We start from the raw sequence: 23,239 nt of genomic DNA on the forward strand, positions 1-23,239 counted from the left end.
TGAAAAATATTATTGGCCTGGTCACAGGAGTAAAGGGTTACTTTCTACCCCTAAACCTTAAGGCCCTAGGTTTCATTCTTTTACTCCCACAGGAGTTGGATCTTCAGTGTACACCTCTCTGCTGCTTGTGGTGATCAGGTGAGACTGAGGCACCTTTTTACAACTTATCCAGATCCCAAGTCTTCAGTCAACAATCACACATGGTCATGTGCAGGGAGCCAGTCTGCTTCTTTTTTTTTTCACCAGCAGTTCAGTTCCACCACAGATGCTATGGTGAGAATAATTTATTTCTCTAAGATACATTGTATATCTGAAATCCCCACCCAGATTTTTTTCTTTATAGGGGACCCAGTGGTAAAAAAAAACATGTACTTTGCTCCATGGTAAGGCACTCTGTCATCGATCGTCTAAGAAGTAGTTGTTCCCGTCCTGCAAGAGTAGAAGGCATGAGAGTTCTATTCAAATCCATTCTTTGTTTAGAAATTGGGCACTACTTTTAGACCCATTCTGAGCCTGAAATCCATCGACCTACATATTCAGGTGGATAATTTTGAAATGGACATTGGTGACTATAGGCTCCTGCCTTCGGGGCTGGGGGGTTGGCAGCCTTCAGGAACTTTTCCAGGGATTTTCCAGGGTCCTCAGCACCTGATAAATGGGCTGTAACTCAGAGAAGGTATCAATGCTATAGTCAAAACACAACCGTTCTTTGGTGGAAGGTACAAAAGAACTGGTCAGACAGTGTCACTTTGGTGACATACCTTAATAATTAGGGAGGCACCAGAAGATCCCTAGCTATGAGAGGTTATGTAAATTGAAATATTGTAGTCATCATGACTGTTCATCACGGGAGTTGAGAAATGGGTAGCAGATTTTCTCAACTGGCAGGCCTTTTACTTAGGGAATGGACCCTCTCTCTGAAGTTTTTCATAAGATTTTGGAAAGTCTGAGTGACAAGCCTAACGGCATATCTGTTGAACCACAAGGTGGAGAGGTTGGTGTCTAGACATCATGTCGATACCTTGGGACTTTCATCTGATTTACCTGTTGCCTCTGATAGCAATGCTTCCGGAAGCTTTTAGGTGATTTCTGGTATCACCAGACTTGATGAAAAAGTTGTGTTATATGGGCATTTTCAGCAAATTGAAGGCCTGTTGTGGTATCTGCCTCCAAAACTAGATGTATTAAGCCAGTGTTGGCTAACCTTGACACTCCAGCTGTTTTGGAACTATATATCCCAGCATGCCCTGCCACAGTTTTAGCATGCCCTAATAGCAAAACTGTAGCAGTGCATGCTGGGTTATGTAGTTCCATAACAGCTGGAGTGTCAAGGTTAGCCAACACTGTATTAAGCCATAATTCTTAGCACTAAGGGCTTCACCAATAGTAAGATTCAGACCATACTCAAGGCCAGGAAGTTGACTTGATTTATGATGGTTGAGATATGTATACTGGCAGTTTACTGGCAGAAAAAACATTGGTATATTTTTGTGGATGTTCAGACTTGCCTTACTTAGATGTTCTAGCTCTAAGTAAGGTAAGTCTTATGTTGCATATCTAGCTCCAGTACATCCCCCGGTAGCACCTTGGGATCTAAATCTGTTACTGACTGCCTTGCAGCGCCATCCTTTCAAACCCTCTGTTTGGGTGGAGTTTAAATTTATTTGGATTATTGGATCATCATCTTGAATTTTCAACAAAAGGTTTTATTGACTATGGACACATTGGTCGGTATTCAATTGTAATAGTGCGCCCGATCTCCCATCTGAAGTGATGAAGATCGCGGGGACCTATTCAATTGTTGACGTTTTTCGCGCTGATCGCGCCCAAAGTGGTCGGGTTTAGCAGCGTAAAGCAGATGCCCCTGACCAAAGTGCTGGGCGCGACTGCGAAAAGTTATATTTGGGCGCCCAAACAGGTCACTTTTTGCACATTTCATTTCGCACCCCGCTGGGGCTGCGAGCTTAAATGGTGCGCCGGCAGCTGATTGCGCCCGTCAGGAGCAACAATTGAATAGCTCCTATCGGGCGCGAAAGGGGGCGAGACAATTGAATACCGCCCATTGTATGGGCATTTTCATATTTATCATTTTGTAAAGCTTGGAGTGTTTTTTAGTTTCACTTTATTGTAAATGTTTGTATTTTTCATGAGTTTATGGTCACTCAGGTGAAATTCAGCTGCATCAAGGAGAGTGCTAAATCACTGTTTAATTTTATATGGCTGTAATGCAGACTAGGGGGGGTATTCAATTAGGCTGCGAAAAGTCGTGAACCCCCCATGTCTGGACATCTTTAGGGGGGTCCTAGGAACAAAACCCCAAAATTCCTGAATTTTTAGCGATACTTACCTTTCCGCAGGCTCCCATTTTCGCTGCTTCCTAATTGAATACGGGGGTAAAGCGGGCGCGTGCCAGATACTTTTATCCTAGGAAAAGTCCAACACAGACTTTTCTCTCCCTAATTGAATACGGTCCTAGGCCTCCTTTTTAACTCAATTCATCTCAATCAGGACGTTTTGATCCTGGCTTAATATCAGGATGTCTCTGTAGAAAAAGAGTGCTTTTTTCCAATCTCTGGACTTGATTAGGACCTTGAAGATAATATGCATAAGTCCTGTGAAGGGCACAGGACGTATGACCTTTGTTCTCTATAATGCTCTATGAAGTTTGACTGTCACCTAAACAGACTATTGCTAGATATTGTCAGCGGTAGTCCAAAGGGTTTCCTAAGTGGCGTTGAGTAGTTGTCAGGCAGTGGTATTCGATACACAGATTAATTTTGTACAGGTTCAAAAAAGTGTCCAAAGATAACACTTCAAGTACTGAGACTTCTAGGTGTACCCTTTCTTAGGAACAGCTTTGAGATGTTCTCATTGTTTGTGTACTCACATAGTATAAAATAATTTTTTTTCTTTCAGCTAATGTGAAATTCTTTGTTCTAAGTCCAGTGGGGAACTTTGGAAGTCAACACTTTTTTTTTGGTTCACTTCTCTTTTTTTTCTTTGTTGTCATTGTTCTTAGTTCTGTTTGAGAACTTTGTTCTGTCTTGTTCTGGGCTTTGTTAAAAACACCATATTGGAGTGTGGCGGAGGAGGAGCTTGAGCTTTGGAGAGAGAGAGAGAGAAATAAAGTGCTCAACGGAAGTATAAAAGTCACATTTTTTTTTACTATAGTATACAGCAGGGTAAAAGTTCAATCCTGTACACTTATTGCAGACAGGCAAATAATAAAATTACCTTAGGATAACCACTCCTTGTGTAGTCAGTTCTGTTCATGTGCTACATCCTGCCTCCACTATTGCTCCAGTTTCACAACCTGCAGCCTTCAGATTTGCTTTACCTGCAACCGCAACCTATGCATGAACCATTTATCAGTCCACCTTTGTCAGGAAATACGGTGGTGATTATTCCTTTTTTTAAGGTTCTCTCTCCTTTCAGAGAAGTGATTCTTTTTTCTGATCTTGCTTGATTTAGCTAGACTATTGGGTGGCATTTGGGATTTTTCTGCCTCACTTTTCTGGAGAAGGTGGTAGGGAGGAAAAGATTCTGCTATTTTTTTTATTTTTATGGGTCATGGACATAATAATTCTACTCCTAATAGCGCTTCAGGGAAGGAAAATCGTCAGCCTTGAAACAGATCCTAGGTTCAACCCACTGAGAACCAAATGTAGCCAACAATTCGGAGTGGTGGTATGTTTCAAAGTGGCTCCAGTGAGCATAGGAGATGAGTGAATATAAAGGATAAAATGGTGTTTTCTATATTGAAGAGAAATAAAAGGAGCAAGACTTCCCTTATACGGTGAGTAGTTCATTCAGCCAAATCAAGGATACTTTGACACACAAACAAAATATCCTATTGCAACAAAGCCAATGAATATGTCTAATGATATGTCACGTATGTCAATGTATACTGATTAGCTTAAAGAGGCATATTTCTCCACATTCGTAGGTAAACCATACATATAATGGTAGGAAAATAATAAAGGTTAATGCCTTTATTAGAGTAAGCACATATATACAAATACTTTCAAAAGTAGTAAGAAATGAATAAATGACTGGGGAAATAAAATTGTCCAAACTAGGGTCTTTTACCAGAGCAGTGAGTCACAGGCATGTGGTTTAAAATACAAATTCTGGGACCCTCAGGCCTCCGTATTAGCGTCACTCAATCAGTGAAAATGTAATCTCTTTGGAAGCCAAGGAGCTAGTCCAACGTGTTTCGAGAATACATCTTATCTCTACATCTTATATCTGATCTAAGTCCTGAGGAAGAGGTGTATTCTTAAAACTTGTTCCATTTGCCTCCTCAAAGTGATTTTGTATCTGACCTATGTATAGCCTCTCCGTCAGTTGTAGATACCAGATATTTTTTAGCTAAAGTCGAGCTGTTTCTTCCTCTCCTGATTTTTCAAAGACTTTGAGCAAAAGGAATGCTGTCCATTTGACTATTCAAGGTCTACTGGATGCTGTACTCCTCTGGATCCCTGGATCCCAGATGATTAAGGTGTTTAGGTCAAATGTTTCCTGATGCCCTGTTGGGTTGGTTCATTCTGCTCCCTGTTGAAACTGCAGGTCCTCAACAAAACCCTCCATGATTCAAATTGGCCATGAGAAAAGGGGACATTGTTGTATCTGGATATTTATGACTACATATTTTCATATCCCCATATAGAATTAACAATAGATGTTTCCCTGCTTTGCCCACCAGAGACCACTATCCATATTTCTTCACTCCACTTTAACATCTTGTCAGCTCCCCAGGCCTTCACCAAAGCATGGAGTCCTTGGCAACACTTTTAGATCATGATTGAGGCAGTTATAAACTGCTATGTAGATAGCCACCTTTCTGGATTGACAATCCAAGGTACTATTTTTTTTCTAGTTTACCTTACAGCATGTGACTTCGCATGACTAGATTATAAACAGGCACAAATAATTTCTGAATCCCAATAGTAGTCGCAGTGTCAGCAGAGTGTTTCTTCCCCCAGAACAAACTACCAGTAGCTATTTTCCTGATTCTGACAGTACTGCATGACTATAGTCTTGACTTCTGCAACCATTAAGTAGGTCGGCCAGGTTATTAAAGCACTTTATCTCACATAGTGATTCTCACATAGTGCTTCCCTGATGTCATGAGACACTTCTCAGTGTTGGTGTTTCAGGTAGTCACAGGGAATGTCTGTGTCCAGTTTATCACCACTATATTTGGCCTCCTCCGAAAACCATTCTTATATACTGCCAGTATATTGCGTTGCACTTTACAATTGGACACTACAGCTACACTACAGTACAGCTGGACAGTGTGCATCAGGGACCATTCTGATTATTATGTGGAAGGGCCTTTTCACCCCTATTATTTAGTTGATACTGAGGTCATGCAAGCCTTCTTATTCTTGTGTGTGATATGCTGCATACACACGGGACGATTTTCCTGAACGATAACTATATCGTTCAACGATAAATTGTTCATATCGATCATTTTTATGCAGTGAACGATCGAACAACAATACACGTTCCTACATGAACGATAACTATATCTATGGTCGACCGTACATGCAAGCCAACTTGGACGATTTTGTCAAGATTTGACTGTAAAGACATGACTTCACTGAAATATCTATCATAGATATCGATCAGTGTGTACACCGAATATCGTTTGCCCTGCACTACAGAAAGTTGGAGGGAAATCTATCAATGATATCTTTAGTTGTGCAAGTTGTACTGTGTGTATGCAGCAATAGGGTTTGGTAACCCTAAATTACTTTGTGTATCTCTTGTTTGCTTCTTTCCTCTAGAGGGACTTGGAAAAGAGCCTGGCTTAAGTTCTCCCAAAGTGCAGGTTTCTGTCCTATGTTACATCAGTGTCACTGATTTTAGATGTCAATGTTTTCTATACAAACAAAATGGCTATGTAGGGCTACACTTCCATTCTCCTTTTTATTTTCGGAATACAAACCTGTTTATAAATGTCCTGTAGGTCACTTATATTGAGCCCCCAAATTCTTTTCCTCAGTTTTCTCATCTTGAAGGTTGTTTGACTAGCTATTGTTTCAGCTCTGAGCTGGCATCTATTTCCCATAGATCATTGTATCTTTTCTTTCACAAAAAGAAGGTTGTCCAGTTCTATGGCAGTCTCTGATTATTTTGTTTGAACCAGTAGCTGGGGTGTATTATGTCCTTTCCTTTGCATCACCAAGATGTTGTCTTCTTATCTGTCTAGGATTTAGGAGTTCCAACATTCAGATGCTTTGAGGACCCTAGGAAGACATGCATTACCTTCTCTCAGTTTGTCTTCTGCTGGATCAGGACAGCTGTCTCTTGGGCCTATTTTGCAACAGGATTTCTGATTCCTCTTTGGCTGACATTGCTATCCAAAACAATAGAGTTGGTCCTCCTCGTGCACTGTCTCATGAAGTGTCTGTAGGCTGGATTTGCAGAGCGGTCATCTGGTCATCCCTGCATTTGTGGTGGAGTGGAAATGGGTAATAGGGAGGAGGAGTTCCAGTTCTTATCCAGTGCCTTGCCTTCTAGGGGTGAAACACAACAAAGTTTGCAGTCATGTAGAAAGGATTTTAATGTTCAATATAAAAATCCAGTTTTTATCGTCTTGAATTTATATTTATATTCATAACACAATAACTGCTCCTCTAATGCACACAGGAAGGAGTCAGTATCAACAAATCCCTGCTGACTCTAGGGAAAGTGATTTCTGCTCTGTCTGATAACTCGCAAGCACGGAAGAAGGTTTTTATTCCATACCGGGATTCTATTCTCACTTGGTAAGTTAAATACCGCATACTAAGAAAACTGTAGTACAATTGATCGTTAACCTGCACCATATCACTCTTCATGAAGTCACTCCTGAAAGAAACACATTTTTCACAAACAGTAATGAGCACAAAAGTCAAGTTCGTGTTAGCAGCGTTGCTCTTCCATAATAAGAGGAGAATATTGACTGGCCTGGCACCTAAAACAGTCCTCACATCTATGGGTAATAGTGAATTATTCTTAGTTAGGTTTAACTGAATGAAAACTCAGACACCCCTTATTACAACCTAGTTGATCTTAACATTGATCATGACATGTACACAGGATGTTCCTGATTCCAAAATTGCAACACAATAGAATAATATATATATATATATATATATAATATAATTTCTACTATCTTAATTTCTTCTTCAGGGTCCATAGGGGTACCATGGGGGATAATGTGGTTGGAGTGAACCAGGCACCAAACAGTTAAGCTTTCAGCTCCCAGGATGTCTCTGGTCCTCCTCCATATATACCCCGCCTCTGGCCACAGGCATTTATTTAGTTTGTTTTGTGCGGCAGGACTCAGATGCACCTTCGTAACAGGGGACTGCTCAGGCAGTCCCAAGCTTTTATTTTGTTTTATTTCTATGTTTTTGAGTTGAGTTAGCGTCTGTTTTAAGATGCATGCATTGCGACTTCGTCTACCTCCGCTGGGCCACAACACCAGTAACGTCTCTGGTGATTTCGGCGGGTCACAGCAGAGCTTGCTAGCATTGATGCTGGGACGTGGACTGCAACTGGATGCACGGAGATGTCAGGTAAGGTGAGTCCTCGCTTACGGGGGAATTGTGCGTCCGCATCCTCACTAGACCACAGGGGCCTTATCGTCCGACCCCGGTGATCTGCAGCAGATGCTTCTGCTGCCATGAGGCCAGTGTACCCGGCTGGTTGATGCAGCTTAGGGGAGGTGGGCTCTCCCCCGGTATCTCTTCCCCTGACCCAGACGCAGATCCATCAAGTTTCCCGCATCTCGGTCGCTCCTTCTACCCTCCTCGTGCATATGAGACACTCACAGTCCACTATTGGTGCTCTGCTGAAGCGGTTTGGTCTCAGGAGGTTTTGGATCAGTCTCCCTGTATACCTCACCCCTGAGTGCTCTATATCCTACCAAGCCTCGTGTTTTGAGCAGTTGATTCAGAGCTCATTACAACTAAATTGCATTCAGATGGGTCCTCGTACATCTAGCTTCCTTGCGCGTTAAACAGCCCTTCTAGTCACGCCGTGGCATGACTGTAGCACCGAGGGACTATGGTGCGACTGTTTACATTGAAATGCGTCTTATTCCTACAGCAATGCGAATAGATAGCACAAGCAGCTTCTGCTGATTAAAATGATATGCAGCATGCCTATGTTCTGTGAGCGACTGCCGGTATATCTGCATGCGCAAGGATACGTTACGCGGCTGTAACACTGTAATGTAGTGTTAAGCAGGATTCAGTATGATTTACCGAGGTTCAAATCCCGACAGCGGCATCCCGGCAGCAGTGAAAATCCTGATCGTCGAAAGTATTGCCTAACCTATTCTACCCCCTAAACCTAACCCTCCCTTACGGGTGCCTAAACATAACTCCCCCCCCACTTCCCCGCCGCCTAAACCTAAGACCCCAGGGGGGGTCCTTAACCCTCCATTCCCATAGACTAAACCTAACCTCCCTAGGGGTACCTAACCCTAAGTCCCCCCCCACCCTGGAACCCTAAACCTGCTAGCTGCTGTGTTGATACTGCCTTATTTCTGACTGTCAGTTATAACGATCACTGTTTTTCTCCTCATCCCTCTGTTACAGGTGTGTGGGGGTTCTTTCTCTGTACTTCACATTTACTTGTTATTTGTGAAGACTGTCACATTACATTGCATTGTTACCTTTATAATTGCTATGTCAAATAGTAAAGGGAAACAGGAGGTGGAGGACCCTGTACTGGTTTCATGTAAATTCTGTTTGGCGAGGTTTTCCCCTAAGGATTTTATTAAGGATGGTTTGTGTGCTGTCTGTTATAAAGAGCCACCTCACCAGTCCAGTCTACCAGCCTCTATACAGGAGCCATCTTGGGTGTCCTCTTTGTCTCCGGTGATGACGCAGCTAGTGGATCATTTGGCTACGCCTACACTGCGATTCCATGTTACGAAAAGATTAGCATCGTTGTATCCTTTCCCAGCTTCTGAATGTAATGAGTGGAAAATCCCCCCTACTGTGACACATTTAGTCAGGAATGCTACGTTGCCTATTTAGTTAGCGTCTTCTCTTTCTACATATAGAAAAATTTAAACATGTCTTAAGGCAGTGTTTTCAACATCTGGAGCTGTTACTCGACCAGCTATGGCTGGGGCTTGGGTAGCCAAGGCTGTTGAAGAATAGATGGGGGCATTGGAAGAGACCCTACCAAATATTACCAGAGAACAGCTGACATATCTCCCACATACGAGAAGTGGCCTCCTATTTGGTAGAAGCTGCAATAGATGCTGGGTTCCTAGCTTCTAAGGCATTGTCAGCCTCAGCTGTGCCTCGTAGAGTCCTTTGGTTAAGGTCCTGGAAAGCAGATACAGGGTCAAAGAAGCCTCTTGAATCCTTACCTTTTTTTGGGAATATACTTTTTGGAGCAGAGTTAGATAAGTTAATAGCTTCTCTGGCAGGTTCAAAATCTGCAGGTCTGCCATCAACAGCTATGGTGAAGTCCAGACAGTCGTCTTTTTGGTCCTTTCACCCTCAGGGATGAACAAAAGGACAGTCTTCCTCCAGACCATCTAGTTCTCGCAGGACAACCAAGCAGCAGACTAAGAGGCCCTGGCCGGCCAGATGTCCTGCTTCGAAGCCAGACGACAAACCCTCTGCATGATGGGGCGTGCTTCCTCCTGGGGGATCCCATGGTGGGGTGGCCGACTGCTCCTGTTTGCGGACTACTGGAATCAAACAACAGATGCCTGGGTCTGAGAAGTGGTATCTCGGGTATGCCCTCACTTTCTGGAGGTGTCCTCCCCAGAAGATGTTTTGCACAACTCTCCCATCAGATTCTATCAAGGCTTTGGAACTCCAGAAGGCTAATTGCTCCCTCCTGCGGGTCGGGGTGATAATACCGGTTCCTGTAGGTCAACAAGGAAGGGGGTTATTATTCCAATCTATTTTTGGTTCAGAAACCGAATGGATTTCATCACCCTATTCTAAATCTGAAAACACTCAACAAGTTTACCCAAGTTCCGTATACAGACTATTATTATTTATTATTATTTATTTATTATTATTATTATTATTATTATTATTCAGTCAATTATTTTGGCAATGTAACCTGGGGATTTTATGACTTCCCTGGAAATCCAGAGTTCATATCTGCATGTGCCTATTACACCATCCCATCAACAGTTTCTACGGTTTGCTTTCCTGCAACAGCATTACCAATTTCAGGCACTGCCCTTTGGTCTATCAATGGCCCCTCGGGTTTTCACCAAAATAATGGTGGTTATGACGGCCTACCTGATGCGTCAGGAAATTGGAATACTACCATATCTGGATGACCTTCTGATATTGGCACAGTCTCCAGCTGTTTTACAACATCATCTCCAACTGACCATGGCCTGTATACAGACGCACGGCTGGATTATCAATTGGAAGAATCCTCTCTTTCTCCAACACAGCAGATAGTATATCAGGGGCATTTCTGGATTCTTAGGCACAAAGAGTGTTTCTGCCAAAGGACAAGATTGTGACCCTATCATTGCGAACTCGCAAAATGATACGCAATCGAAGGGTATCCATTCTATCGGCAATGTAGGTCCAGGGGTCAATGGTGTCCACCTTCAACATGGTGCAATATGCTCAGTCTACTCCAGGCCTTTGCAGAAATTAATTCTCTCCCGGTGGAATGGACAGTATCATCTAATAAAGTCCCAGAGGATCCTTCTCACTCCAGACGTTCGTCTTTCTGTCTCGTGGCAGCTACAAAAGGATCATCTGGATAAGTCGCCCATTCTGGATCTCAAATTGGATGCTTCCCATCACGGATGCTAGTCTTCATGGATGGGAGGCATTGACAGGTCCTCACACCTTTCAGGGAAGATGTACAAATCAGGAAAATAATCTGCCCATAAACATTCTGAAGCTTTCAAGCAGTATACAAAGCACTCAGCATGGCACAGGATCTGCTCCAGGGCCGGCTGGTCCAGATACAGTCCGACAACGCAACCAAATTAGCCTATTTCAATCATCATGGAGGCACGCAAAGTCATGGAGACATCAGGGAAGTGACAAACATTCTGGTTTGGGCAGAACGTCATCTTCCGGCTATTTCTGCAATATTCATCACAGGAGTTCTCAATTGGGAAGCGGACTTCCTAAGTTGTCAGGACATACACGCCAGAGAGTGGGCTCTCCATCCGGGGTTTTTTCAACTCCTAGTGAACAAATGGGGACTACCGGACATAGACCTCATGGCATCACGTCACAACCGCAAGGTTCCCAGGTATAGGTCCCTGGGTCCCTGCCTTCATCCGGACTTACCTTGTCTGTCTTTGACAGCGTGGCTCTTGAGTCTTCCATCTTAAGAGCCAAGGGTTTTTCCAGCTCTGTGATTCAAATGATGCTTAGGACACGAAAACCTTCCTCTGCCCGCATCTATTACAGAGTTTGGCATTCTTTTGGTAAATGGTTATCCAAAAGAAAGTAGGACCCTAAGGGTTTTTTAGGGTTTCCCGGGTACTGGCTTTTCTCCAGGCTGGGTTAGACCTTGGTCTCCGCCTGGCCACTCTGAGTGCAGGTTTCTGCGCTGTCAGTTTGATTCCAGCGAAGGATTGCTTCTTTGCCGGATGTTAGAATTTCTTTACAGGGTGTTCTCCGAATTCAGCCACCCTTTGTCCCATGGTTGCCCCGTGGGTTTTGTCTTTGGTTCTCAAGGGGCTGTAGGCTCCCTCATTTGAACCTGTGGACTCTGTAGGTTTGAAATGGTTGACGGTGAAGACACTTTTTCTCCTAGCTATCAATTCTGCATGCAGAGTATCTGATTTGTCAGCGCTTTCTTGTTGCTCCCCATTTTGGATTTTTTCACCAGCATAGAGCTGTTCTCTGCACAAGGGAGGGTTACCTTCCTAAGGTAGGGTCCCATTTTTATATGAATGAAATGATTGTGGTTCCAGCTTTTCAGTCTTTAGACCTTTCTGTAGGTGAAGCCTCCCTGGATGTGGATCTTCGTTAGAAAATCAGATGCTCTTTTTGTGCTATATGGTTTTCATATAGGAGGATGGCCAGCTAACAAACAGACTCTGGCTCGATGGTTACGTATGACTGTCGCTCAGGTATACACACAGGCTGATCTCCCTGTCCCGAACACGGCGATAGCACATTCTACCCGGTCTGTGGTGCCTCTTTGGTGCAATTATGCAAGGCAGCCACGTGGTCGTCTGTCCACTCTTTTCTTAGGTTTTACATCTTTGATACTATTGCCTCTCAGGATGCTTCCTTTGGGCGATGAATTCTCCTTTATGCTCAGGAGCATCCTCCACCCTAGGGGAACTGCTTTAGGACATCCCCATGGTATGCCTGTGGATCCCTATGGACTTTGAAGAAAAAGTTATCAATGGTAAGTCTACCATAACTCTTATTTTCTTCTTCAAAGTCCATAGAGTCCACAGGGCACCCACCCTGACGCACCTCCCTTCATTGGGTAATTTTTATTTCAGGCACGGATTCCCTCATTTTCTGAGTGTTTCTGATGTACGATTGTTCTTCCTTCTCCTCTTTTCCTTCTCCTGCCTTGGGCTTGTTTACAAAACTGAATGGCCGGGGATAGGGTATATGTGGAGGAGGACCAGAGGCATCCTGGGAGCTGAAAGCTTTAACTGTTTGGTGCCTGCATCACACCAACCACATTATTGTCCCCCATGGTATCACTGTGGACCCTATGGACTTCGAAGAAAAAATGATCAATGGCAAGTCTACTCTAACTCATATATATATATATATATATAGTATGTCTACCATAAATCTTTTAATGATTTTGTTATTTTTTCTTTAATCTGTATTACATGCTTTATTTTGTAAAACCAAACCCCCACAACTGCCCCCTCTTTCCTCAAAAGAAAAAAAATACAACTACATACACATTAGTCTACAGTAAATAGCTAATCTGCATTTATGGCTTTCTGTGGTACTGTGTCCTATATTATGATTTTCTTTGCTGTATTATTGTTTCGTTTTTTTACTCTGGTTCTACAAAGGTTGTTAAAAGAAAGTCTGGGAGGCAATTCCAAAACTGCAATGATTGCTACAATCAGTCCTGCTGTCAGTAACATTGAGGAGACGCTCAGCACATTGAGATATGCCAAACAGGCTCGTCTCATCATAAACATTGCCAAGGTGAACGAAGACATGAATGCAAAACTGATCAGAGGTGAGTTCCATTTGTTATAAATCCCCAAAGTTTACTGTGAGACAAACATCTATCATCAACTTGTATTTGAAATGGCTCCATCATATAAATGAAAGCTTTGCCACTCGTGTGCTTTAGTATGGGCAAGGGTTTTACACAAATCAAATATGCTGTCAGTTTTCTGAGATAAAGCCAACTGTACAGACATAATTAAACATCCCAGGGTACATTTGATCTTTTACAACTGAAATTCAGTTACCCCGCCATTAAAATTTATGAACACAACACTAGTTGCAGAATTGCGCAAAGCTAGGCTTTCAGGAATAATCTAACTGTGTTTATAGGATGTGTATTGAAACTTCTACAATGGAGGTTTTATGCTTTTTAAGCTCTGTTTAATCCTATGCCTTCTGACTACTTTTCTTTTGACCAGTTTTGACAATTTTTTTCCTCCCCCTTTTTTAACTAACAATATAGTTATGTCTTTATGGAAATATTAGCTGTTTTCTTGAAACTTCAACACAGTACATGAAATTTATATTTGGGTGTAAATTCTGTTTCCTATTAAATTCCCCTGTCAGTAAAAGTGTGTATGTAATGTATGTAGATGTTTGAGAGAGAGAATATTGTGTGCATATATAACATTTTCATGGGCTTCATTTTGTATTTAGACCTAAAATCTGAGATTGAGAAATTAAAAGCAGCCCAGCTATCTGCCAACAATAGAGATTCTACCAAGTATCGTCACTGTCAGCACGAAATCACATCTCTAAAGTTTAAACTAAGCCAGCAGGAGAAGGAAATGTCTGAATTGCACAGGTGAGTGGAGCTTGAAGTCAGTGTGCCTGATGCCAAATGAGTGCTACGCCAGTTGTTGCATTTGCTCTGTGTATTGGTCGTATATTATACTTGTGTGTCTGTTTTAACAATTTTTTTTTTTTCACACACATGATGGGGAGATGTTTCTACTATATATATAGGTTTTTTAAAGATTAATTGATGCTTAAATGTGAATGCTATTGTGAATTGTAGGCAACTCTGCCTCAGGTCTGATGTATGTGTACACGATTGTTAATTTACTGCCATCAATTTGTATTTAATCTACACAATGCATTTTCTCAAAATACCTGTATTATATTGTACTTAGATCTATGTAAAAAACAGATGCAAATGGAGATCTTCACTGATGTATTTTTCATGACTTCAACAAGACTCCATTGAATCATTGTCTGTAAATCCTATCTGTGTTCATGCATCCAACTTGTTAAACACAAACTCCCTTGATATATATCTAGAGTTACAGCAATATATATTACAACAGTGATTCACTAACTTTTTTTGAACCACAGGGCCCTAGTGTATCAGCATTTTTTTTTTTACGGCACGCCTACAGCAAAAGTTTCTAATACTGCTTTTATACCGAAATTCCGGGTCTGATCCAGAAGTTGGAACAGGCATCCAAACCGGATCAGCCCCGGAATTTAGCCCACGCCGACCCAGGAAATTCCTGAGTCGGCGCCGTTCACACCGGAGCCGGGTCTGCAGTGACCCAGGTTTCTGGCATGGTAGTGGACGCTTGGAGATGACGTCATCTCCAAGTGCCACTGAAGCCGGCCAATCGTCCGAGATGCGGCGCGCACCAGGTCATCGTGACCCGGATTGTGCCGTTTACACTGCAGGGTTATTCCCGTGTTAAACCCTGCAAGTTATCTGGGTTGGATTGCCGGGTCACTTGATCCGGAAATCCAACCCTGTCCCCTTTTACACCAAGGAGCTACCCAGGTTAACCCTGCAATAACCCAGGTTTTAGTTCTGGTGTAAAAGGGGTATTATTGAAAATAAATGATTCAAGTAAGTAAATTGTGCTTACCGGTCATCTTTAGGGTCAGTTCAGTTATGTTGTGGTGGAAAAGGTTGTGTTTCTGCTTGTCCACCTATGTTATGATTGACAGCCACCAGCACTGGTTCTGCCTATCACATTAACCATAATGTTCCTGTACCACAAACCCGTGCTTCCCCTGCAAGTGCCACACAGCAGCCAGATTGGGAACCACTCTATTGCACTAATATCTATGTCATATGTACTTTGGTTTGTATTAAGGGTCTGGAAGGAGAAGCTTGATCAAGCTGAACAGAGGAAGAGAGAGGAGACCAAGGAATTACAGGTGAGGTTTGCAGCTGACCTAACTGTGTGCCTTGTTTTTGTTGCTATCTGATTAGTTCATGTACAAGAAAGGAATGGGTATGATGTCCCGGCAGCTGCACGAAGGGTGACGATCCCGACAGGGCAGGTAAGTACTCTATCCCTACCCATCTCTCCCCCCCCCGCCCCACCCTAACCCTCTCTTAATGGTGCCCAACCCCCCCTAGTAGCTAATCTCCCCTTACCGCACCCTAAACCCAACCCTCCCGGGGGGGATGCCTAACCCTAACCACCTCCGCTACGCTCCCTAAACCTAACACTTCTCTCCCCCCCAACTGCGGCTAACAATAAGGGCACTTCGGACTTACCTCGTTCGGGCTGGTGTCCTTCAGCGTTCCGGCGTCGGGATTAAGATGGGCATCGGTATTTTCAACGCCTATTTTAAGTCTCTTGTCGGGATTCGGATTTCGGTATTGAGACTGGCGGCCGCATAACTACATCCCTACAAGAAAATCATAGTCGACTGAGCTTCCATTTTTAGTACAAACTGATAGAAAGTTCATCACAGCTCTTAACATCAAACCGCTTTAGAAAGAATTAGTGGTTACAGTTAAACAATAGTTGGAATAAGCTGATAACGTGTGTGCTTAAATTGGCATTGCATAGCTATTTATGGAGGCAATTCAATTCACTGCAATATTAGACTGTGCCTTTCACCATAAGAAACAGTAGCCAAACATTGCTCATTTTCCTGTGCACCTTTGTCTGGAGGCATTTCGACCTTCCCCAGCAGTTTGTGGACATCGCTGAGAAGTGAATTCTTTTACAAGTTTAAAAATATTTGTATGTCTGGCTTGCCTAGGAGTTGGCTTCCTCCCCTGGCTCCCTTGGTCACTGAGACCTTTTTCTGCATGTGCACCCCCTTCTGTCGCTTTCACTTTGTTGACCTGGACAAACTGAATAAACTGCTAAACCTGTCGATATACCCCTCTCCGCTCACCCCTATTTGAAAACTCCCTATTTTCCTTTGGGGGCTTCATCACAAACTACCTACCCATGGCTTCAGATTGGAGTGACTAGATTATTGCATGATATGGGGACATTTACTCCCACTTCATTTTGTTATTTTCAAGATAAATTTCACCACCCTCAATCTCTACATTTTTAATACATCCAGATTATGGGATTTATTCAATCTCAGATTAAATCATCTGACCTAAGGCCATCCACACCATTTGAGTGACTCTGTACTTAATCTCCCTTCCATCAGGTCTACATCTCTTTCCTTTATCTTGTGAATCATTAAGATCATGCTGAACCCTTGGAATTGGTATGGGAGAGCAATGTAGGTATATTGCTGGACAGGAAGGAATGGTTGAAGATCCGCCATGGAATTGCTAAATCATCCATTAGTGTGGCGTTTCAAGAAACCTTTTCTAAAATTTACCCTTGATGGTATATGGTCACAGCTAAACTTCATGGCGTATACCCCCAAGTTTCTGATTTCTGTTGGCTACATTGTGCTAAATGGGGCACATACTTTTTACATTTGGTGGGAGTGTCCTGCCATCACGGTCTATAGGAATGAAATTCTGTCCTGAATCATCTCATACTTGACCCATTTTGCATCTTCCAACACAAACCTGTCCCTGGGGTTCCTAAGGTCTTGGATAAATTAATGAATCATTCAAATTTGCAATGCTGCCAAGTTACAGCTGGCTAAGGACTGAAAAAAATCCTCTTCTCTGGCTCTAATGGTGGTTGTTAACAAGGTTTGGTTTGTAGCCTTCATGGAATATACTTCTAGTCTGTTTCATGACACGCTATGCTCTTTTCATATGGTCTGGTCCCCGTGGTATGTGGATCACAATATGCCTGTAGCTGGTGTTTCCCGAACTCTTCTCTTTTTTTGTTCTCCCACATCCAATGGTTTTTGCTTTACCATGCTGGGTGGTGTCCTGCTCCCCGCTATGTTGCCTACAAAGGCTGGTGAATCTCATTACAAAATTGTTGCACTGTTTAATTTAATTTATGTTCTTGCACATGTTTTGTCTTTTTTCCTTTTTTTGCTGGAATGTATCTTATATTGGTATCATTTCTACGAATGTAATCATGCTACCAAAAATTGTAAAAAAAATCTGTATATTTGTATGCAGTGCCAGTTTGCACATGTAAGCTTCAAATTAAATGATTTACTAAAATATAGTATGGAAAATAATTTTGATTTTTGTGATCATTACTGTAACCGATTTTCCTCTCATCCATTTTGTTTTTTTGCTACTCAGAAAGCCGGGATCACATTTAAGATGGACAATCGTTTGCCTAATCTGGTAAACCTCAATGAAGATCCCCAGCTTTCTGAGATGTTACTGTATATGATAAAGGAAGGAAAGACAACTGTGGGGAAATATCGAGCTGGCTCATCCCATGACATCCAGCTGTCTGGAGCTCTAATAGCAGAAGATCACTGGTAAGTTGGTGGAGTTAATAACCTGGTTCATAAACAAAGGGAAGGGGGGGAAAATGGGAAGAGTATCTGCACTCTGTCATTAATTTAGTTTTGGACCCCTATATGATCTTGGATCAATGTTTCATATGTTCACGGGGGTGCAGCCCTAATCAACTCAGTTGAATCATATAATTAGAAAAGAAAAAATGAGTTGTTGGTAATGGGCGCACAGATAAAGTAAATAGCAAAGTAAAATTTAACTTTTATTGGTTACCACCTAAAATGAATATCCCCAACTAGGGGGGAATATACAGTGAAATATAAGGTTTAAAAGACTGATATCAAACAAAACATACATATATAATAAAATGGCAGATCCACTGATGTGTTGTTGTGTAGAATCTACTTTATAGCTAGACGTCTATCGTGATAGGAATATCCATACTCCTTAAATTAAGAGAGGGTGTCTGGCCGCTCAGGCATCATAGCATCTAGAATGGTTAGGAGTTAACTAATATCATTGATTTTCCTATCACAATAGACGTCTAGCTATAAGTAGATTCTACACAACAAATCAGTGAATCTGCCATTTTATTATATATGTATGTTTTGTTTGATATCAATCTTTTAAACCTTTTATTTCACTGTATATTCCCCCCCCAATTGGGGATATTCATTTTAGGTAGTAACCAATAATAGTTAAATTTTACTTTGCTATTTACTTTATCTGTGCGCCCATTACCAACAACTCCTTTTTTCTTTTCTAATTATAGGAGTTGATCACCTACCAGGTACAAATTCAGAGCCTAGTTAAAACATATCAGATGGACATCTGTAGGTTTAAATGATAATTAATCCTAATCTCTTTTTACATGGTGGCAGCATCATCACAAATATTGACAACACCGTGTGTATAACTCCCTCTGCAGACGCCAGGACATACGTTAATGGAAACCAGATTTCATCTTCAACTGTTCTGCATCATGTAGGTTCAGGTTTTTACTTTTTTTCTTTAACTCTTGTTTAATCTTGCAGTATCAAGTATGCTCTTTCCTTACTGTTTATACTTATATACTTAACTGATGTTTGCAAAATGCATATTAGCATTTACAGGTTGAGTCTCCCACATCCAAATATTCTGAAATACGGAATTTTTTTGCCATGACTAAGATAATGAAACCTTTGATTTTTGATGGTTCAATGTACACAAACTTTGTCTAAGGCACAAATTCTTAAAAATATTGTATAAAATTACCTTCAGGCTGTGTGTATAAGGTGTATATGAAACATAAATGAATTTCATTTCTGTACACAAACTTTGTTTGAGCCACAAAATTATTGAAAATATTGTATAAAATGACCTGCAGGCTGTGTGTATAAGGTGCATATAACACACAAATGCATTCTGTGTGTATATTTGGGTCCTATTCCCAAGATATTTCATTATAATATACAAATATTCCAAAATACGGAATATTCCGTTATCCAAAATACCCCTGGTCCGAAGCATTTTGGATATGGGAGACTCAACCTGTATATCTAAATAAAATAGGTGATTACTGCATCCTATAATTTTTATACTTTTACAAACCATTTCTGTGTATAATCTCTGGTAATATCAGTTGTTCCTGCAATATATAGGGTGATCGTGTGATTTTGGGAGGAGATCATTACTTCAGGTTTAATCACCCTGTAGAGGTTCAGCGATTAAAGGCACCTTCTAGAGTTTCCAAGCTATCCTCAGAAGGTCCCAAGGACTTTGAATTTGCAAAGAATGAACTTCTGAAAGCCCAGAGGTCACAGTAAGTAAATATTGTTAATTTTAGCAAGGCACTAAGTCATGCTGGCCAAAAACTTTGCCAATGATTTGCTATTAGTCATGTTGGAGTATGAACAGCCTTCTTTGTAAAATAGGTTGGAAGAAGAGATTGAAGAAGCACGGTTAAGAGCAAAGGAGGAAATGATACAAGGAATCCAGATTGCAAAGCAGATGGCACAACATGAGCTCACATCCCAGAGGTCTGCCTATGAAGATAAGATTAGAGCTTTAGAAGTGGAGCTGGTGAGTTTTTAAATGTTTGGTTTTATCTTAAGTTTGGTTAGATGCTGTCTGGTTACATTCCTAAATATATATTATGGCCATTTGGTGTTGGCAGTACTACAGCTCACCACTAGAGCCACAGGTTGATATAAAACAAGGGTACTATCTGTGTGGCGTTATGTTAAAGCCCCCATACACGGTGCGAGGCGATAGGGGATCCGTCGTCCGACATAGGCGGTCCGCAAACACTGTGCGATCGGGTGGCCGTCCGCCCGATATGCCGGTTCCCCCGTCTCACCCGCATAGTAGTCCATGGGATCGCACATCGCATCCCCTTATCTCATGGTCCTGCAGACAGATCAGGGGGTGCGATGTACGACCCCGCGAGAGCACGCTCGGCCTGATAATGGGACCATGCGCGATGCGATATAGCAGGCAAATTGCATCAGTCGGATCGCCTGCTATATCGCCCCGTGTAGGGGGGCCTTTAATGTGGTTTTCTTTTGGGGCGCAGCAGTTTCCTAATGCAGTCTAAAACCATACAGATAGGTTCCTAATTAAATTGTTCCTAGTGCGGATGTGTGCCTGTGGTAGGGAAATAGGCGGGTGTGTGCCTGTGCTAGGCAAATAGCGGGTGGGTGTGCCTGTGGTGGGGAAATAGCGGGTGTGTGCCTGTGGTAGGGAAATAGCGGGTGGGTGTGCCTGTGGTAGGGAAATAGTGGGTGGGTGTGCCTGTGGTGGTGAAATAGCGGGTGGGTGTGCCTGTGGTAGGGAAATAGGCGGGTGTGTGCCTGTGGTAGGGAAATAGGCGGGTGTGTGCCTGTGGTAGGGAAATAGGCGGGTGGGTGCCTGTGCTAAGCAAATAGCGGGTGGGTGTGCCTGTGGTGGGGAAATAGCGGGTGTGTGCCTGTGGTGGGGAAATAGCGGGTGGGTGTGCCTGTGGTGGGCAAATAGCGGGTGGGTGTGCCTGTGGTGGGCAAATAGCGGGTGGGTGTGCCTGTGGTAGGCAAATAGCGGGTGGGTATGCCTGTGGTAGGGAAATAGGCGGGTGGGTATGCCTGTGGTAGGGAAATAGGCGGGTGTGTGCCCGTGGTAGGGAAATAGGCGGGTGTGTGCCTGTGGTAGGGAAATAGCGGGTGGCTGTGCCTGTGGTAGGGAAATAGTGGGTGGGTGTGCCTGTGGTAGGGAGATAGCGGGTGGGTGTGCCTGTGGTGGGGAGATAGCGGGTGGGTGTGCCTGTGGTAGGGAAATAGGCGGGTGTGTGCCTGTGGTGGGGAAATAGCGGGTGGGTGTGTGCCTGTGGTGGGGAAATAGCGGGTGTGTGTGTGCCTGTGGTGTGGAAATAGCGGGTGGGTGTGTGCCTGTGGTGGGGAAATAGCGGGTGGGTGTGCCTGTGGTGGGGAGATAGCGGGTGGGTGTGCCTGTGGTGGGGAAATAAAATTAGAATTTGTCTATCTTGAATATTCACAATATAGAGTGTCTTATGCTGCCTGGTTAAGAACACAGACCCAGATTTATCAACGAGTGATATTCTTGTTATCATTCGTTACTAATCATAAATGGTGCTCCAACCAATCAGCTCCTAACTGTCATGTGTTTGAAAAATTACACTTAGGAGCTGAGTGGTTGAAGCACTATTTAATAGTGCTCCAACCAATCTGCTCCTAAGTGTAATTGGTTGGAGCACCATTTATGATTAGTAATGAGTGATAACAAGAATATCACTCTCACAACGTAACTACACAGATGCACAGATTTCCCAATGAATCTAGTGCACAAAAAGACCTCAAATGAATAGTAAACAATATGGTGTGTAACCTTTCATCAATGTGTGAAATAAAATTTTTTTGTTTTTTAAAACTCAGGTCCAAAATGTGAAAAGAAATATGAACAAAACAATAGTGTACTTTGCAGATAGCCTTTTAATTGAATATGATCCACTGTGTAATATTGCTAAAAAATATCAAAAACAATAGTGTGTATTGCAGAAATGTAGAACAAATCAATCAGGTATAGTTTACTCATAGTACTTTTTGGCCTACAGTGTAGATATATTGATAAAAATAAAACGCATGGTACAATAAATGGTAAAAAATAATTCTGTATGAAGAAAAGGTACAGAAGAGTCCCAATTTCACCACATGTAGAGCAATTAAAACAGCCAACTGGCTTCTTCAGTGCATTTCCCAGGGGAGCAGCTTGATGCACCAGGAAAGTGACAATCAGTTTATGCAATGTAATGTCACATGCTGTATTCATCTAACCAGAAACAGGAGACTCTGAGGAAACAGCAGCAGGAGATGAGTAGTCAGAGAGCAGCTAGTAAGATCCAGGAGCTGGAGGAGGTGAAGATGCACCTTCAGCAGGAGGTTCATATCAACAAAAAGCGACTGGAAATGGAGACTGTTGCAACCAAACAGGTAAGGAATCTAACATACAGAGTAAGCTAAGGTTCTCCAGACTATGAGTATGGTGGTATTTTCACTCCCAATGAAGAAAAAGTTTATGAAGCCCTGCTCTCTTTGTAAATGGCTCAGAATGGGGGTAAAATAAATTTAAATGCTTCATGTTGACTATTTACCTCAAGTTGTGTTACATCTAAGTGTTATAACATTTTATTTATAAGGCGCCACAAGTGTTCCACAGTGCCATACAGAGAGCAAAACAATAAGACAATACAGGGTACAACAGTATAGTACAAATAGCACTACAACTCTCAACACAGCCACTGATGCAATGTGTGCAATTGAAAAATACAGCATTAGCTGAAACCTGTAGCTGTCAGCGTGGCTGCTAATGACAGGTCTAGTTCTCCTGAAAAAACAAAACCAGATGATTGGGGTACAGGGGCAGAGAGCACAAGGAGGATGTGCAGCAGGTGTGCAAGAGAAGTAGGTGATGAGAACAGGAGGGAGGAGGGCCTTGCTCATGGAGCTCACATTCTAAAGTATTGCATTTTATATGCACATTAATAGTGTGTGTGCTGGCTATTGGGTTCCTCTGTCAGCACTCTTCGGCAGCTATTTTGTGAGGTGAATGAATATTTTTGAGAATGTGGCCTCTGAATGCTCTAGTAAGAAATGTATAAGAAGTCACTAACTATATCAGTGATGATGTCACACTAGTTTTCTGCATTCTCCTATATATTGGTTCAGCCCACAAAATATCTGCCTCCACTGTGTGTAGTTGACAGATGCTCTCTTAGGGGTCTTGGATGGAGGTACCAACCAAACTGTCGGCTCCTGTCATTTTTCGAACACAGTCTGTAAAGTGACAGGAGCTGATTGGTTGGTACTTTATCTCAGTCCACTTTTATCTCTCTCCAAGGCTTAGTACATAGACCCCTACTGTAAGTAATACTTAGTCTAAAATAGTCTAATTTAGTAAATGAGGGAATGTTTTAAATATATTTAATGTCAGTTATAAATTAAGGCTGCAGAGG

The 23,239-nt window shown here is 42.4% G+C and overlaps 1 protein-coding gene across 1 annotated transcript in view; it reads left to right on the forward strand.

Moving 5' to 3' along the window:
* KIF14 (kinesin family member 14) overlaps positions 1-23,239 on the forward strand; it is a 97,803-nt gene that overhangs the window by 51,558 nt on the left and 23,006 nt on the right. The window contains exons 10-18 of the mRNA XM_088447895.1: positions 6,658-6,776; positions 13,013-13,185; positions 13,836-13,983; positions 15,266-15,329; positions 17,593-17,777; positions 18,639-18,741; positions 19,398-19,558; positions 19,671-19,818; positions 22,065-22,217. Of these exons, the coding sequence (XP_088304021.1) occupies positions 6,658-6,776; positions 13,013-13,185; positions 13,836-13,983; positions 15,266-15,329; positions 17,593-17,777; positions 18,639-18,741; positions 19,398-19,558; positions 19,671-19,818; positions 22,065-22,217 (1,254 nt within the window). The remainder of the gene's footprint in view (positions 1-6,657; positions 6,777-13,012; positions 13,186-13,835; positions 13,984-15,265; positions 15,330-17,592; positions 17,778-18,638; positions 18,742-19,397; positions 19,559-19,670; positions 19,819-22,064; positions 22,218-23,239) is intronic.

The sequence above is a fragment of the Taudactylus pleione genome, unplaced genomic scaffold, assembly GCF_031769625.1.
Source record: "Taudactylus pleione unplaced genomic scaffold, aTauple2 ptg000444l, whole genome shotgun sequence".
NCBI lineage: Eukaryota > Metazoa > Chordata > Amphibia > Anura > Myobatrachidae > Taudactylus > Taudactylus pleione.